Source organism: Saccopteryx bilineata, chromosome 8 (assembly GCF_036850765.1).
Source record: "Saccopteryx bilineata isolate mSacBil1 chromosome 8, mSacBil1_pri_phased_curated, whole genome shotgun sequence".
Taxonomy (NCBI): domain Eukaryota; kingdom Metazoa; phylum Chordata; class Mammalia; order Chiroptera; family Emballonuridae; genus Saccopteryx; species Saccopteryx bilineata.
The window spans coordinates 55,159,469-55,178,351 of record NC_089497.1 but is presented as its reverse complement, the minus strand read 5'-3'; the positions used below and the strand labels follow the sequence as shown (position 1 = coordinate 55,178,351).

Genomic DNA, 18,883 nt, shown 5'->3' with positions numbered 1-18,883 from the left:
TTGAGGACTCTCCATACTGTTTTCCACAGTGGCTGCACCAGTCTGCATTCCCACCAGCAGTGCAGGAGGGTTCCCTTTTCTCCACATCCTCGCCAGCACTTATTCTGTGTTGTTTTGTTGATGAGCACCATTCTGACTGGTGTGAGGTGATATCTCATTGTGGTTTTAATTTGCATTTCTCTAATGATTAGTGATGTTGAGCATTTTTTCATATGCCTATTGGCCATCTGTATGTCCTCTTTGGAGAAGTGTCTATTCATTTCTTTTGCCCATTTTTGGATTGGATTGTTTGTCTTCCTGGTATTAAGTTTTTCAAGTTCTTTATAAATTTTGGTTATTAACCCCTTATCAGACGTATTGTCAAATATGTTCTCCCATTGTGTAGATTGTCTTTTTATTCTGTTCTTGTTGTCTTTACCTGTGCAAAAGCTTTTTAGTTTGATACAGTCCCATTTGTTTATCCTGTCTTTTATTTCACTTCCCCGTGGAGATAAATCAGCAAATATATTGCTCCGAGAGATGTCAGAGAGCTTACTGCCTATGTTTTCTTCTAATATGCCTATAGTTTTAAGGCTTACATTTAAGTCTTTTATCCATTTTGAGTTTATTTTTGTGAGTGGTGTAAGCTGGTGATCTAGTTTCATTTTTTTGCAGGTAGCTGTCCAATTTTTCCAACACCATTTGTTAAAGAGGTTGTCTTTATTCCATTGTATTTCCTTACCTCCTTTGTCAAATATCAGTTGTCCATAAAACTGTGGGTTTATTTCTGGGTTCTCTGTTCTGTTCCATTGATCTATATGCCTGTTCTTATGCCAGTACCAGGCTGTTTTGAGTACAATGGCCTTGTAGTATAACTTGATATCAGGAAGTGTGATACCTCCCACTTTATTCTTCTTTTTTAAGATTGCTGAGGCTATTCGTGTTCTTTTTTGGTTCCATATAAATTTTTGGAATATGTGATCTATATCTTTGAAGTATGTCATTGGTATTTTAATTGGTATTGCATTGAATTTATAAATTGCTTTGGGTAATATAGACATTTTAATGATGTTTATTCTTCCTAACCATGAGCACGGTATATGCTTCCACTTGTTTGTATCTTCCTTGATTTCTTTTATCAACGCTTTGTAATTTTCCGAGTACAAGTCTTTAGTCTTCTTGGTTAATTGTACTCCTAGGTACTTTATTTTTTTGGTTGTAATTGTGAAGGGGATTGTTTCCTTAATTTCTCTTTCTGACTGTTCATTGTTGGCGTATAAAAAAATGCCTCTGATTTCTGAGTATTGATTTTATATCCTGCCACTTTGCTGAATTCATTTATCAATTCCAGTAGCAACTACTATGTTTTGATGCTTCCTGCTCCTCCCTCTTCTCTCTCTCCTATCTCTAAAATCAATCAATAAAATCTTTAAAAAAATGTTTTCTGAGAATTTGTCTAGCATGAATAGTCCCTGATAAACTGGTAAAACGCCTTTAAACATTTATTGAGTACATGTTGTCCTATGTTTGGTAAGAGGAAAAAATAATAAAATGGGTTCCTTGTCCTAAAAGAGTCTGAAGTATAGTTGGGGCAAACATACATATAAATAAGTAATTGTAAAATAATGATTTATGAACATAACTGATCTATGAACAAAGTGTATTAGCACACAGATGTGATAACGTAAGGTTTTAAGGTGAATGGGAGAAAGCATTCCAAGAGGAGGAGGAGGAAATTGTGTGTCACAGCTTGAAATAGCTAAGTATTTTGGCAGAAAGATCAGTTTCTGGTCAGATGACCTAGACTTTGTATAGGAGGCACCTCAGGGTACTACACAGTCTAGTACACCCAATGAGTGTTTTCCATCAGGTTGCCACAGTGAATGATTGTCAAGGAATCAGGTTCCGGAAATTCAAGTAGAGGTTTGTAGAAAATTATCCAAAATCTCCAGGGGTTCATGAAATACTTAAAATATGTAGAAGTCAAGCACTGCTTCAGCCAAGCACTTCACTGTTTTCAAACACTTGAAAGTGTTACCTATTGCTGACTGTGTTACTCAACCTTCTGAAAGTCAATAATCTATGTCACTTCCTAGATCTTCCTAGAGGAAAAAAGTAGGAACCAATAATGGCACTTAAGACAGAGGACAAGAGGGAGAATGTCAGAGAGGGATCTCCAATTTCTTTTGAGTTTCAAATTTTCGGTTACCACCAACCTGATTGGGTCTAATCCCTACTCTGATCTTCACCTTCCCTTTGCCTTTCTCTATTTCTCTCCCTCCATCGGTTCTCCTGGATTTCTGGGCCTCCTGATTTAGTAGTTGACCACTTTCTTTGCAGGTGAGCTTCCCACACTAGCCCCAGCTCTAGCCCCAACTCCAGCCCTGGTGGGCGAGCCCACAGGCCTCCGTCTCCGCGAGCAAGTTGGACGGGGCGTGGCTACCGAGAGGGGCGGGGCGGGGCTAGGAGGTGGGGCCACGGCGGAGGGGCGGGGTTTGTCGAGGGGCGGCGGCGCAGGCGCGCACTGGGTTCGCTGCACGGAGCTGCAGCCATGGAGCAGGCACCCTCGGACCTCGAGCGAGTTTTGCAGCCGGCGCACCTAGAGCCTCTGAGCCAGCCCGACAGTGGGCTGGAGGCTGTGGTCAGTGAGGAAGCGGAGGGGTCCCGGGACGAGGAGGGCTCCGGAGACCGCACGGTGAGGAGCAGGGCGGCGGAGACTGCCCGGCCTGTGTTCGGGCCTAGCGGGCTGGGCTGGGCTGGGCTGGCGGGGGCGGGTGGTTTCGGCCTGGACGGCCGGCAGTGACAAGGAAGCGGGTAGAAAAGCCGGGCCGCAGGTGCAGTGAGGAGGAGGCTCAATGGGAAAAGGGGTCCTGGGTAGGGGGCGAGCGCCAGGTGCTGCGGCAACAAGGGAAGGTCGAGAGAACGGAGGCCAGGGGATCAAGGGGGCCTGTGGGTGCAGTACCGCGGGCGTGGGGAGCCCCGGGCTCTGGGCGGGTTTTCAGAGGTCCGGGAGCCCGAAGGTTTGGACCTGAAAGAGGAACGCCGATGGTTTTGGCAGCCTGGCCAGGGGTTTGCAGAGGAGATGACTGAACGAGAGACATCCTGGGGTCTGGGCAGCGGCGTCTGAGAAGGAGTAGGATGGGGACCTGAGGAACAGGTCTGGGGCAATAAAGGTGATTGACTTGGCGCCCAAATCAGGAAATTGAAGAGTGTTAAAGTCCAGAAAAGGTGCAAATTTAAGAAAAAAAGCATTTTAAACTCCTTATTTGGCTGTACTTTTATTTGTGGATCAGGGCTCTTATTTCCCACTGGAGACTTGTCATAGATGTCTCGTGTATCTACTTTGTGAAGCCCCTTTGATAATTAGTGATTTTCATTTGCTTGAGGAAAAAAGAAGATGCATCATTTTATATTTGTAAATGTTTTCAATCCAAAGTGTTTTCATTTATAATGCGTGATGGATAGTCGAAGTTGAGAAGTGTTTCAGAAACTCAATCTAGTGCTCCCCATCAGAACACCCTACCCAGTGCTCATTGCTCATCCATTTTGCTGGTTCCCCCCTCCCCCCGGACTGGTGTTAGTGCTAATATAAAACTGCCTGATGATGGATAAAGAAAAGTTAAACTTGTTTGGTGACTGTAACTAGAGAAACTCTAAGTTCACAGGCCAGATAGCCAGGAACTTCACAGGAGTTGAAGGTTTTGTCTGCTTGGGGTAATGTTGAGGTATATAGGGGGTAACAGCATGAAGACTTTTTAGGTGAATTTTAAGTTTTTCATTGAATTTTTTTTTTTAATTCTAGAATTATTTGTGGAGAAGTCAGTGACTCAAATGTGAGAGAAAGGTGTATGCATTTGTAGTGCATAATTTAACTCTTAGGGGAAGCTGTTTGACTTAGTTTTTCTGTTGTCTCTCTTTAAAAAATTATTGTAAGGTATGTACAATTAATGCAGAGAAAATTCTCACAAAATTATTTTCAGTTCCTTTGAAGCTTGCATGTTCTGGGTTATATCCACTCCCTATACCACAGAGGTAACCAGTATTTTAAATTTTGTATTAAATAATTCCCTTGCTTTTCTTATTCATTACTATATGTATCCTTAACCAATACTGTATATTGTTTAATTTTATTTTATTTTGAAATTTATGTAATTGGAATAATACTGCAATGATTTTCTTGTTTTGCTCAGTATTTTGGTTTTGGGGTTCATTCGAATGTGATTTAGTTCATTTATATTCATGGCTATATAGTATGCCAATTTATAGTTACTCTACAATTGATTTCTCTTTTCTTGGGGTTGTTACAAGATTCTTGCTCTTTCTAAAAAATTACTTCTACCATTAATTAAGTTCTTCCTATATATCTCTGGTGCAAATGTCTTAGAGTTTAATATAAATGTATGAGTGGAATTGCAGGATTGTAGGTAGTAGCATGTTCAATATTGAGGACCCAGGTTCAAAACCCTGAGGGTTCCTGCTTGAGCATGGGCTCATCAGGCTTGAGCCCCAGGTTGCTGGCTTGAGCCCAAGGTCTCTGGCTTTAGCAAGGGGTCACTGGCTCGGCTGGAGGACCCCCCTCCCAATGAAGGCACATATGAGAAACAATCAATGAACAACCAAAGTGATGCAACTATGAGTTGATGCTTCTCATCTCTTTTCCTATCTCTCTGTCTCTCGCTAAAAAAAAAAAAAAAAAAGAATTATAAACATCTAATTAAAAAAAAGTATATACTTTTAGTTTAAGATATTTGAAAACCCAAAAATGCCATCATATAATTGGTACTGTAGTTATATTGTATTACCTGACATTTTAGGAAAATGTTTGTCAATATATATTCCAAGAGACCACCTGTTAGTGACCAAACTTAGAGGGTTTCGTGAACAGTTCCCCAATTTAGTAATTCATAGACACAAGCCTTTTGGACAAATATTTCAGAATTACCAGGAGTTTAAATACATAAACATTTATGTATATGTTTTATTTTTTAATTGAATTTATTGGGGTGGCACTGGTTAACAAAATTAATCAGGTTTCACCCTGGTGAGTGGCACAGCTTCCTGAGCATAGATCCCGAGGGTGCTGTTTTGGGAGCCTGTTGGAGCCCTGATCATGGCACACAGAGAAGCAGTCCATGGGTGTACAGCTAAGTGGACCAGTCAAAAAATTATATAGGTTTCAAGTGCACATATATACTTTGTACTCTGTTCCCTCCTCCCAAACCTAAACCCTCCATAAAGGGTCATGTACTTATTTTCCCTCTTTCTGTCCCCTCTTTCACTCCAGTTCTTCCCCATTTGAGAAGTATTGCTATAACTAGCACCATGTTGCTACTGTTACTGATAGGAATGTGGTCTGAGCAGAAAGGTAAGTTTGATTTGTTCTTTGTGCTATTCACAGAAGGCTCTACTCTTTATATAATTTCCAAAATTACCCCAAATGCTATAGATGAAGCAGAGGCTGGTAGATAAGAGATTTGGCCAAGGTTACTAGGTAGTCATTGGCATGGCTGGGACTTGAGGCCAGGTCTGCCTGACTTTGAAATTAGTCTGTTCATTAAGCCATACCACTTCATTCCTCTCCCCTGCCCCCCACCAAAACAGTTAAAAATAGTCAAATAAATCCTGAAGTCCACAACCCTATAATCACTGTTAATGCTGTGATGCTCTCTTGTCTGATATTTTTCTAGCTTTTGTGTGTTTTTATTTTTTTGTATTTTTCTGAAGTTGGAAAGGGGGAGGCAGTCAGACAGACTCCCACATGCACTCGACCGGGATCCACCCAGCACGCCCACCAGGGGGCAATGCTCTGCCCATCTGGGGCGTTGTTCTGTTGCAACCAGAGCCATTCTAGCGCCTGAAGCAGAGGCCACAGAGCCATCCTCAGTGCCCGGGCCAACTTCGCTCCAATGAAGCCTTGGCTGCAGGAGGGGAAGAGAGAGACAGAGAGGAAGGAGAGGGGGAGGGGTTGAGAAGCAGATTGGCGCCTCTCCTGTGTGCCCTGGCTGGGAATCGAAACTGGGACACCCGCACGCCAGGCCGATGCTCTACCACTGAGCCAATCGGCCAAGGCCTTGTTTTTTTTTATTTATTTTTAAATTTTTTTTTACAGAGGCAGAAAGAGAGAGTCAGAGAGAGGGACAGACAGACAGGAACGGAGAGATGAGAAGCATCAATCATTAGTTTTTTGTTGCGCATTGCGACACCTTAGTTGTTCATTGATTGCTTTCTCATATGTGCCTTGACTGTGGGCCTTCAGAAGACGGAGTAACCCCTTGCTCAAGCCAGTGACCTTAGGTCCAAGCTGGTGAGCTTTTTGCTCAAACCAGATGAGTCCACGCTCAAGCTGGCAACCTCGGGGTCTCGAACCTGGGTCCTCAGCATCCCAGTCCAACGCTCTATCCACTGCGCCACCGCCTGGTCAGGCTGTTTTCTTTTTATGTATGGTTTTTCTGTCAGTTCTTTTCACTTAACAGTATTTCCTGTGTCATTAAATATTTTTGAGAACATGAGGCAAATAGTCTTGTAAATTACTCTAATACTGTATTTTAAATTTTTTAGTGTGGTTAAGAGTAAGTTGTAATTTTAAAAATGAAGTTTTAAGTAGTGTGTTGTTTTATCAAGCAGTTTGTTGTTGTTTTTGAGAGAGAGAGAAATAGGAAGGGAGAGAGAGAGAGATGAGAAGCATCAACTCGTATTTGTAGCACTTCAGTTGTTCACTGATTGCTTCTCAGGTGTGCCTTGACGATGAGGTGGGGGTTCCAGCTAAGCTAGTGACCCTTTGCTCAAGCCAGCGACCTTGGGCTTCAAGCCAAAGAGCTTTTGTCTTAAGCCAGTGACCATGGGATCTTGTCAACGATTCATTCTGTGCTCAAGCTGGTGAGCCTGTACTTGAGCCAGATGAGCCTGTGGTCAAGCCAGCTTGGGGTTTTGAACCTAGGACTGCAGTTTCCCAGGTCGAGGCTCTATCCATGGCACCACCACAGGTCTGGCTCAAGCAGTTCTTTACCACAAAAATGTCTATACAAATAGTGTGCAAAAATGGAAAAAAGTTCATGAGCCTTGAATTTAACTGAAGACTTTGGGTAGAGAGTAATAAGTACCAATTGCTCTACACCTAGGGGTACTAGAAACAAGCACTGCCTAAGACTTGCAAGTTTCTTCTGATTTTAAACATCACTAATCAAGATTCTAAGTTCTTCTATAAGCTCTTATTCTGAAGTTTCTTGTTTTTCTTTCTGTGAGTGTTCAATCCTCTTTCTTTCCATTGTCTAATTAGAAGTCTTCTTTCTTTTCCTTTTGTACTTTTTCCATGTAAGGAAGAATGCTTTCTTTTTTTAAGTATTGCCAATTCTATTTAAAGTAATTTAGAAAATGGGAAAATGAGAGAGGAATCCGATATATCAGAAAGTAGTAATTAGTCCAGACAGAAGAGTGGAAATAGCATGGGAGTGGGAGTAAGAATACTTCTATTTTAGACTGGAGGATACCATTGAGTTGGTAGTGAACAGTATTTATCTAGAGAAGAACCACAGTGCCTGAGTGATTTTTTTAAGGAGAGTGCTCTAGGCCTGGGAGTGCTGGTGAGAGCAGAGTGCTTAGAAATTTCTATACACAATACATCTTCCCTGAGTGGCTGCCGAACACTGAATGGAGTAGGCCACAACTGTAGGTTTGAGGCATCTGTGAGTGAGAATTACTATAAAAATGAATTTCTGTTTAGCAGCAGATGATTACATCATACTCAGAGTTTTTCTCATTTTTCTACCTCAGCAGCTCTCAGAAATTTCTTAAGGTGACTCATAGTGCAAAATATGTTTTTACAACATAATCAGCATATACTTTCATACGTAAATGTTTCAGAAAACTACTTAAGCATTACTTCATGCAGTGCCCTCTGATTTTTTTATTTTTCATTAAAAAGAAATGTTGGCCACAACCCACCAAATTAATTTTATGAACCATGAATGTATTGTGATTCAGTTTGGAAAATTGTTCAAACTTATATGTTATTTTGTTTTAAATAAAAACTAAAGTTTTATGAATAGCTGTGCTATTTTTAAATGTTTTTTAATAGATAAAAAGCACAAGAAAACAGCTCATTATTATAACCCCATTTTTCTTAGTTATTTAAGAAATACAGCTGAAGTAAACATACTATTAGGCCTAAGTAAACTTTTTTTCCCCCCTGCTTAATAACAGCTACTTTTGACCACTAGAGACATCCCCTAGGTCCGTGATGGTGAACCTTTTTAAAAACCTGCCCACTTTTAGGCCCTGGCCGGTTGGCTCAGCGGTAGAGCGTCGACCTGGTGTGCAGGAGTCCCGGGTTCGATTCCCGGCCAGGGCACACAGGAGAAGCGCCCATCTGCTTCTCTACCCCTCCCCCACTCCTTCCTCTCTGTCTCTCTCTTCCCCTCCCGCCCAGCCGAGGCTCCATTGGTGCAAAGATGGCCTGGGTGCTGAGGATGGTTCTATGGCCTCTGCCTCAGGCGCTAGAATGGCTCTGGATGCAGCAGAGCAACGCCCCAGAGGGGCATCGCCCCCTGGTGGGCATGCCGGGTGGATCCCGGTCAGGCGCATGCGGAAGTCTGTCTACTGCCTCCCCATTTCCAGCTTCGGAAAAATGAAAAAAAAACAAACAAAAAAAGACCCCTGCCCACTTTGCAGTGCTGGTCAACCTGGGCCCTTGTGCCCACTATTGGGCTGTCCAGCTTTCATGGTGGGCGGTAGCGGAGCAACCAAACAGCGCAGCGATTGGCCCACCATGAAAGCTGGACCGCCCATTAGTGGGCGGGAGGGACCAGGTTGACCAGCGCTGCAAAAGTGGGCAGTTTTTATAAAAAGGTTTGCCATCATAGGCCTAGGGGCAGTGGTGGGCAAACTCATTAGTCAACAGAGCCAAATATCAACAGTACAATGATTGAAATTTCTGTTGAGAACCAAATTTTTTAAACTTAAACTATGTAGGTAGGTACATTCCTTATCAAGGTAGTGCCCGCACATGGTATTTTGTGGAAGAGCCACACTCAAGGGGCCAAAAAGCTGCAGGTGGCTCGTTAGCTGCAGTTTGCCGACCAGGGCTAGGGATATAGATTCGTTAAATAGTTTGTAAACTCTAGATGTCTGACCTTTTTCGGTAACAGAAGCATCACACCCAGAATAAAATGATTCTGAAGAAATACCCCAATGTATTAAGAATGTTTAGCACTGAGATAAAATGGTTTATGTTTACTTAATTTTTTTTCTTTTTTAAAGTTTTGTACATTAAGCATGTTTTAATTTTCATAATCAGAAAAATAAATCTACAAATAGTAGGTGATAGGTAATTTGTATTTGAGTTCTTGCTACATGCTAGGCAATATTTAAAACTCTTTACATGCATTAACTCATCAAATGTGCCTGATAATTATGTATTAGGTACTTTTATCCCTATTTTACAGATGAGGAAACTGAGGCAGAGAGGTTAAATAACTTGCCCAGAGATTACACAGTAATCTGTGGCAGAGATGGGATTCAAATTCTGGAAAGCTGGTTACTAATCTGAGGGAGAACTGATCTAATTACAAACTTTTATATTTTCCTGATTAACTGATTGGACTAATGCTACATCAGTTTTATTTGTGTGTGTCTATTTTATAATTTTTATGCCAAGTTTTGTGTTTTAACTCTTACTCTTTTTATCGTAAGAAATTGAAAACATTTGCATTTATTACCTTAACTGGCTTTGTTTTTAGTTGATTTTTTTTTAAAAGTGAGAGAAACAGACAGACTGGAAGGGAGAGAGATGAGAAACATCAATTCATGGTTGCGGCACATTAGTTGTTCATTGACTGCTTTCTTATGTTTGCCTTGATGGGGGAATGGAGGGGGGTGCTCCAGCCAACCCAGTGACACCTTGCTCAAGCCGGAGAACATGAGATTATGTCTGTGATCCTACGCTCAAGCCACCGACCCTGCGCTCAAGCTGGTGAGCCTACATTCAAGCCTGCATCAAGCCGGTGTCCTTGAAGTTTCAAACCTGGGTCCTCAACATCCCAGGTTGATGCTCTATCTACTGTGCCACCACCTAGTCAAGCTGTTTTTAGTTGAATTTATTAGTTGAATTTATTCAATTTATACTTTCTTATTTTAGTTTCTGTTTTTGGGTCTTCCTTTGTGGACCATAATTTCTTTGGTTTTATCCTCTGTAATTATTTGGAAGGCCTGTATCTTTGTTTTTTCTTCCCCAAAACATAACTGAGACAATTATTTTTATAAATGTAATAACCATTAAAAAATTTTTTTTCTTTTTTCTTTTTTTGTATTTTTCTGAAGTTGGAAACGGGGAGGCAGTCAGACAGACTCTTGCATGCGCCCAACCGGGATCTACCTGGCACGCCCACCAGGAGGTGATGCTCTGCCCATCTTGAGCGTCGCTCTGTTGCAACCAGAGCCATTCTAGCGCCTGAGGCAGAGGCCACAGAGCCATCCTCGGCGTCCGGGCCAACTTTGCTCCAATGGAGCCTTGGCTGCGGGAGGGGAAGAGAGAGACAGAGAGGAAGGAGAGGGGGAGGGGTGGAGAAGCAGATGGGCGCTTCTCCTATATGCCCTGGCCAGGAATCGACCCCGGGACTCCTGCATGCCAGGCCGACGCTCTACCGCTGAGCCAACCGGCCAGGGCCTAAAAATTTTTTTTAAGTGAGAGGAGGGGAGACAGACTCCCGCAGCACCCCAACCGGGATCCACCAGCAGCCCTCGCCTGGGGCCAGAGCTCAAATCAGCCAAGCTATCTTTAGCACCTAAGGCTTAAGCTTGGACCAACCAAGCTATCCTCAGTGCCTGGAGCTGACCCTCAAACCAGTTGAGCCACTGGCTGTGAGAGGGAAAGAGAGAGAGAAAGAGGAGAGAGAAAGGAAGAGAAACAGATGGTCGCTTCTCTTGTGTGCTCTAACCAGGAATTGAACCCGGACATCGGACATGCCAGGCTGATGCTTTATCCACTGAGCAAACTGGCCAGGGCCTAAAATCTTTTTAAAAATAATCTCATCTTTAGAAGTGACTCAAATTTATAAGCAAGTACACGATTGAATGATTTTCTTCTGTTTCTCTTATCTCTTAGTATGTAAACATACAATTTATACTCTACAAAAATGTCTTGTTTGGTGACTGATTTCTGTTTTTGTTAACTAATAACAATTCCTTTTCATTGGGTTGGCTCTTTGTTCTCTGTCCTTTTTCTTTATCTTCTTTTTAGTGTTTTTACCTTCTCCATTTTTCATCATTTTGAGGGCACTTCCTTAGTTTGTCATCTTTATTCATCATTGCTTTAATTTTTTTGCACTATCACATAGCTTTTTCTGTTCTCATAGTACTTAGCCTTATTCATCTGTGTAAAGTAAAGTATCACCATGTATTTTACTGTAGGCAGCTTTCTCTTTTACCTTTTGGTGCATCCATCTTTCTACTTACAGTATATCTCTTATTCACAAACTGCCTGCAATTATAATATATACTACCGTGTCATTATTTATTTTTTGCACAAGAGAGAGACAGAGACAGGCAGGAAGAGAGAGAGATGAGAAGCATCAACTCGTAGTTGCGTCACTTTAGTTGTTTATTGATTATTTTTCATTTGTGCCTTGACCAGGAGTTCATGCCAAGATAGTGACCCCTTGCTTAAGCAATGACCTTGAAGTTCAAGCCAGTGACCTTTGGGCTCAAGCCAGAGACTGGGGATCATGTCAGTGAACCAGCACTCAAGGCATTGACCCCACACTTAAGCTGGTGAGCCTGTGCCCAATGAGCCCACACTCAAGCCAGTCACCTCGGGGTTTTGCACCTGGGACTCCAGCGTCCCAGGTCAATACTCTGTCCACTGCACCACCACTAGTCAGGCTGTCCAGTGTTTTTTGGGGTTTTTTTGTATTTTTCCGAAGTGAGAAGTGGGGGAGTGGGCGCGTGGCAGACAGACTCCTGGATGTGCCTGACCAGGATCCACCTGGCATGCCCACCGGCGATACTCAACCTATCTAGAGCATTGCTACGCTGCAACTGGAGCCATTCTAGCGCCTGAGGCGGAGGCCATTGAGCCATCCTCAGCGCCCGGGCCAACTTTGCTTCCATGGAGCCTTGGCTGCTGGAAGGGAAGAGAGAGATAGAGAGAAAGGAGAAGGGGAAGGGTGGAGAAGCAGATGGACATTTCTCCTGTGTGCCCTGGCCAGGAATCGAAAGTGGGCTTTCCACACACTGGCCGATGATCTGCCACTGAGCCAGTTGGCCAGGGCCTGTCCAGTGTTTTTTATTAAAACTCACCTCTGAAATTTAGAATGAGCAAGGGAGGAAAAATATCCAAAGCACAGCACTTAGCACATGATTTCCCTTTGTCTTCTTTGTTTAGATTTTTAGTTAACTTTGGGTATATTCAACTCCCTTCTTTAGTGGTGCATTTCCCACAAATAGAGCCTATGAACCACCAGTGGTGTGTTTGGTTTTTTTGGTCCTTTGATGTAGACCTGGAGATACTTAGCTCAGAAAAAGTCTTTTCTTCTTAAGCCCTGCTGCTGACTCACAGTTGGAGTCTATTAACTACTGCCAAAAAGGTTAGGCCAATATAAAGTTGAATATTAGGCCCTGGCTGCTTGCTCAGTGGATAGAGCATTGGCCTCGTGTGCAGACATCTTGGATTTGATCTCTGATCAGGGCACATGTGAGAAGTGACCATCTGTTTCTTTTCCCCTCTCTCCCCCCCTTCTCTCTCTCTCTTCCTCTCTCATAGCCAGTGGCTTGATTGGGTCGAGCATTTGCCTCAGGTGCTGAAGATAGCTCAGCTGATTCGATCATTGGCTCCATACGGTGATTGCTGGGTGGATTCCTGTCAGGGCGCATGTGGGAGTCTATTTCCCCACCTGTCACTTCAAAAAAAAATCAATTAAAAAAGTTAAGTTGAGGCCTTGGCCGATTGGCTCTGTGGTGGAGGGTCGACCTGGCATGTGGATGTCCTGGGTTTGATTCCCAGTGAGGGCACACAGGAGAAGTGACTATCTGCTTCTCCATCTCTCCCTCTCCCCTCCCTTCTCTCTCTCTTTCTCTCTCTCTCTCTCTGTCTGCATCCCCCCCCCCCCCCCCCGGCGTACACACACACACACACAGTGCCATGACTTGATTGGTTTAAGCACCTCGGCCCCAGGTGCTGAGGATGGTTCCCTGGAGCCTCTGCCTCAGGCACTAAAAATAGCTCAGTTGTCAGCATGGCCTCAGATGGGAAGAGCATTGGCCCCAGACAGAGGTTGCCGGATGATTCCTGGTCGGAGTGCATGCAGGAGTCTGTCTCTCTATCTCCTCTCCTCTCCTCTTGCTTGGAAAAGAAGATAAAATAAATAAATAAAGTTGAATATAAAATGATTTCTACTTTTATAATTTTTAATTTTTAAAAAAGATTTTCACATTGATTTGTGGGGGGGGGGTGATGCATCAATTTAGAGTTCCACTTTGTTCCATTTAGTTGTGTACTCATAGGTTGCTTCTTGTATGTGCCCTGATGGAGATTGAACCTGTAACCTTGGTGCGCCAGGACGATTGATGCTTTATTTACTGACCTACCTGGCCTTGTAATTTTTAAATAAAACTGCCTGCTGAAAATCTTGGCTTCTATCATATGTATAGTATTTTATTTTTGAGAGAAATTTGAGTTTGGTAAAAATGAAAAGTAGGTATCATTATTGAGGATCATTCATCTTTGTATAATATATATTTAGATTTTTTTCTGATACATGTTTATATAGATTTATTCTTGGTCACTTGTATGAAATGTCTATATTTAACTTTAATTTCTCCGATTATCTTTTTGTGTTTTAATAATTAAATGTATGATACCTGTTAAAATAGCTTCTGGGAAAGTTTAATGTGCTATCGTATGCTGGTAAGGAGAGGCATATCATTTGCTGCTGTCATTAGCAAACCCCTAGCAACCTAGGAAATACAAGAAACTAATTTGAAATATGTCCCAATAATTGATTTTATTATAATAGTGGGGTTTGTTCCCATGCCATCTTAAAGGTTTTTTGTGTTTTGTTCTTCCGTTTGTGTTTTTGTGCAGATGACAGAAAATAATTTTTGGTTGAAGAAGATAGAAATTAGTGTTTCAGAAGCAGAAAAGCGAACTGGAAGAAATGCCATGAACATGCAAGAAACATATACTGCTTACCTCATTGAAACAAGGTTAGTGATGAGAATTAGGCCAAGGTTTAGTTAAAAAAAATAACTTTGGCCCTGGCCGGTTGGCTCAGTGGTAGAGCGTTGGCCTAGCGTGCAGAAGTCCTGGGTTCGATTCCCGGCCAGGGCACACAGGAGAAGTGCCCATTTGCTTCTTCACCCCTCCCCCTCTCCTTCCTCTCTGTCTCTCTCTTCCCCTCCTGCAGCCGAGGCTCCACTGGAGCAAAGATGGCCCGGGCGCTGGGGATGGCTCCTCGGCCTCTGCCCCAGGCACTAGAGTGGCTCTGGTCGCAACAGAGCGACGCCCTGGAGGGGCAGAGCATCGCCCCCTGGTGGGCAGAGCGTCGCCCCCTGGTGGGCGTGCTGGGTGGATCCCGGTCGGGCGCATGCGAGGAGTCTGACTGTCTCTCCCCGTTTCCGGCTTCAGAAAAATACAGAAAACAAACAAACAAAAAAAACTTTGGTAGGTATTGATGTAAATTCTGTTGTATAATGGAATTGTTTACAGGTTATTGTCCTTTTAAGGATTGTGTGTGTGTGTGTTTTTTAGATTTTATTTACTGATTTTAGAAAGAGGGTAGAGAGAGAGAAAGGTGGGGAGGGAGGATAGGAAGCATCAACTTGTAATTGCTTCTCCTATGTGCCTTGACTGAGCAAGCCCGGGGTTTTGAACCTGGGACCTCAGCATTCCAGGCTGACGCTGTATACACTGTGCCACCAAAGGTCAGGCCTTTTTTTTTTTTTTACTTTTTAACGTGTAACATAAACAGGCATGTCTTACTATGGTACTCTTGGTATCTATATTCTTTTATTTTTAATTATTGATTTTAGAGAGAGAGGAAGGAGAGAGAGGGAAAGAAAGGGAGAGACATCGATTTATTGTTCACTTATTTAGGCATTTATTAGTTGACTCTTGTATGTGCCCTAACCAGGGATTGAACATTGGCATATTGGCCATTGGGATAGCGCTCTAACCAACTGAGCTACTGGGCTAGGCCAGTAATTATATTAAGTTCTTGGTGTTAGATAGAATCCCTGTGCAGTTTTAGGAAAGGATATCAGATATATTAAGTAGACTTAGATAAGTGGAGATATTGATGAAGTCTAGAAAGAATACAGTTTGAATCATTTCAGGAGAGTTGGAAGTTAGAGAGAAATTAACAGGAGAAAATTTTATTGAGGCTGGAGTTTTAGATTTTGGAGTAAAATTAAAAAGACAAAAAGTAAATCATGGAGTAAGAATTCTAGCCACTGGACAACCAGCGACTCAGGCTCATGGAGTAAGAAATCAAAGCTAAAATGTTATTTTATTTTATTTTTTGTGACAGTGTCAGAGAAAGACAGAGAGGGACAGATAGGGACAGACAGGAAGGAAGAGAGATGAGAAGCATCAATTCTTTGTTGCAGCTCCTTAGTTGTTCATTGATTGTTTTCTTGTATGTGCCTTGACCAGGGGGCTACAGCAGACTGAGTGTCCCCTTGTTCAAACCAGCGGACCTTGGGGTTTCGAACCTGGATCTTCTGAGTCCCAGTCCCGACACTCTATCCACTGCGCCACCGCCTAGTCAGGCAAATGTTCTTTTATATCATAAGGAAAAGTTAAAAGGAATTAGATTGTTTTGTCTAGAGAAACAAGGGAAGACTCAGCTTATATTGTCTGTTATAAATAGTCTATATAAAGACTATGTATACTGACTAGTTCTTTTCTTTCTGAAGACTGAACAGAAATACTTTCAATTAAAACAGATATGAGAGAACTTTTTCATAGCCAGTAAAATAAAATGATAAAACCATCAGACCTAGATGATGAAGAGTTATGACCATCTTTTAATATGAATACATTAAGAAAAAAGTTTTAAACCTTCCATTTCCTAGATTTTACCAAAAGTCACCAAGTTTACCTTAAGGCTGAACCCTATAATTTTCCAGGCTTTCTCCAGGTCTGTGGTTTTATCTAAAATTAAGGTTAAATCTTGGTAAAGTTTTTTAATCTGCAGACAATTTTGAAAATCTTTTTTCTTACTATAGTTTCTTATCTCTACCCCCCCAAAAAAAGAGAAGAAAAAAGAATCTTTCAAAAACAAGAGAAACAGTAGGAATTTTTGGAAAAAAGAGAGGTAAGGTGGGTCTTTTTAAAATTAGGTCATTTTGGCCCTGGCCGGGTAGCTCGGTTGGTTAGAGCATCATCCCAGTAGGTCAGGGTTGTGTATTTGATCCCCAGTCAGAGCACTTACAAGAAGCAACCAATGAATGTACAAATAAGTGGAAAACAAATTGATGTTTCTCTCTCCTTCCCCTCCCTCTTCTCTGTCTCATTCTCCCTCCCCTCCTCTTCCCTCCCTCCCTAAAATCAATCAATAAAAAATTAAAATAAAAAATAAAGTACAAAGGCTTTAAATTTTAAGATAGTCAAATTTATGTCTTTTTTCTTTATATGTATTTTCCCTATTTTGAGAAATTCTTCCCTACCCCATATATAGATATCCACTTAAGAGAACTGCTTTGTGTTTTGTGAACTACCGTACCTCTAAGGTTAACCTACCTTTAACAACTACAGAACTTTCAAACTTAGGAAGCCCATTTAACAATTGCCAATAATGTTACAATTTAACTATAAATCTGTAGTTAGTAGGCTAAGACTGAATGAGGCTAAAGCCACTGGTTTTTAATTTTCCAGACATTTTGTGTTTACTTGTTCATAGAATATGAACCCTTTTAAATAGATAAGAAATGCTTCTTTTAGAATAAGTGAGAATGTCTCCATGGTTTAGAAACCAGTATGATATTATTTAATTCTTCCACTAATTTATAAAACGAAGCTAATGATACTGTCTACTTTGTTGTGAGGGTTATATTAAACTTTTTTAAAATTATTATTATTATTATTATTATTGGGACAGAGAGAAAGAGAGAGAGGATAGACAGGGACAGACAGACAGGAATGGAGAGAGATGAGAAGCATCAATCATCAGTTTTTCGTTGAGAGACCTTAGTTGTTGTTCATTGATTGCTTTCTCATATGTGCCTTGACCACGGGTGGGCCTTTAGCAGACCGAGTAATCCCTTGCTCGAGCCAGCAACCTTGGGTCCAAGCTGGTGAGCTTTTGCTCAAACCAGATGAGCCCGCTCTCAAGCTGGCGACCTTGGGGTCTTGAACCTGGGTCCTCTGCATCCCAGTCCAACGCTCTATCCACTGTGCTACTGCCAATCGCAGCGGTTTGGTTGCGAGGTAGGGACCAGGTTGACCAGCACTGCAAAAGTGGGCGGTTTTTATAAAAAGTTTGAAGACCCCTGGGCGTGAGGGTTATATTAAATGTTGCATGTAAAACCAGTTATATGCTATTAAATATGAGTTAATGATTGATTAACTGGGGGTACTTTTGTGGCCCAGTGAGAGTCTTCTCTATGTTTTTAGTCAGTTTCCAAGGACTAGACCCTGCCTTAGGTGCCCTATTTTTTTTGACAGAGACAGAGGCAAAGAAACAGAGAGGGACAGATAAACAGAAAGGGAAAGAGATGAGAAGCATCAATTCTTTGTTGTGGCACCTTAGTTGTTTATTGATTACTTTCTCATATATGCCTTGACCCGGGGAGGGGGGCTGCAGCTGAGCCAGTGACCCTTTGCTCAAGCCAGCAACCTTGGGCTCAAGCCAGCGACCATAGGTTCATGTCTGTGATCCCATGCTGAAGCCAGCAATCCCACGCTCAAGCTGCTGAGCCCACGCTCAATCCGGATGAGCCTGCACTCAAGCCGGCAACCTCGAGGCTTAGAATCTGGGTCCTCTGCACCCTAGTCTGACGCTCTATCCACTGTGCCACTACCTTGTTAGGCCTTAGGTGCCCCTTTATTAAAAAAAAACAAAACCAGTTAGTAGGTCTTCTAACAGCCTTGTATGAGTATTGCTTATAAACTGTATTTATCTAATTATTAGTAAGATGTGGGTTCTGTTGGTAATGATTTTGAATAATTTGAAACAATATTAACATAGATTTCTTTTAACTGAAGATGAGGGTCTGAATTAGAATAATATTTTTAAAAATTGATTTCAGAGAAAGAGAAAGGGAGAGAGAGAGAGGAAACACTGATTTGTTGTTCCACTTTATTTGTGCATTCATTGGTTGATTCTTGTATGTGTCCTGACCTGGGATCGAATCCTCAACCTAGGCCTATTGGGATGATGCTCTAACCAGCTGAGCTACCTGCCCAGGGCTGAATTGCAATAGTATTAATTATAGCTAATGGTTAGATCAAGTCTTTAAAATGAATTATTTAATGATCCTGTATTTTTCCATTGGAGCCATTTCTGCATTTTGAATTTTATAATTTGTTTCATTTTTACTAATATGCAATGAATAGACTCAGTGGAAAACTTAATACATAAATAATAAAAATATTGGCCTGACTAATGGTAGCACAGTGAGTGGAGTGTTGACCCAGAATGCTGAGGTCCCTGGTTCGAAACTCAAATTCACTCGCTTGTGCACTGGGTTGCCACTTGAGCATGGAATCGTCGACATGATCTCAAAGTCACTGACTTGAAGCCCAAGATTGCTGGCTTGAGCAAGGAGTCACTGGCTTAGGAGGAGCCTCCCATCCCCTATCCAGGCACATAAGAGAAGTAATGAATGAACAACTAAAGTACCACTACTAAGAGTTGATGCTTCTCATCTCTTTCCTCTTCTCTCACTCCCTTCCTGTCTCTCTGCCTTCCTG

General features: G+C 42.0%; 1 protein-coding gene across 1 annotated transcript in view; it reads left to right on the top strand.

The window, feature by feature from the left end:
- The first annotated feature begins 2,492 nt into the window (after positions 1-2,492).
- SNX4 (sorting nexin 4) overlaps positions 2,493-18,883 on the top strand; it is a 102,733-nt gene continuing 86,342 nt past the window's right edge. The window contains exons 1-2 of the mRNA XM_066240656.1: positions 2,493-2,674; positions 14,054-14,175. Coding sequence (XP_066096753.1) covers positions 2,531-2,674; positions 14,054-14,175 — 266 coding nt within the window. The 5' untranslated portion in view covers positions 2,493-2,530. The remainder of the gene's footprint in view (positions 2,675-14,053; positions 14,176-18,883) is intronic.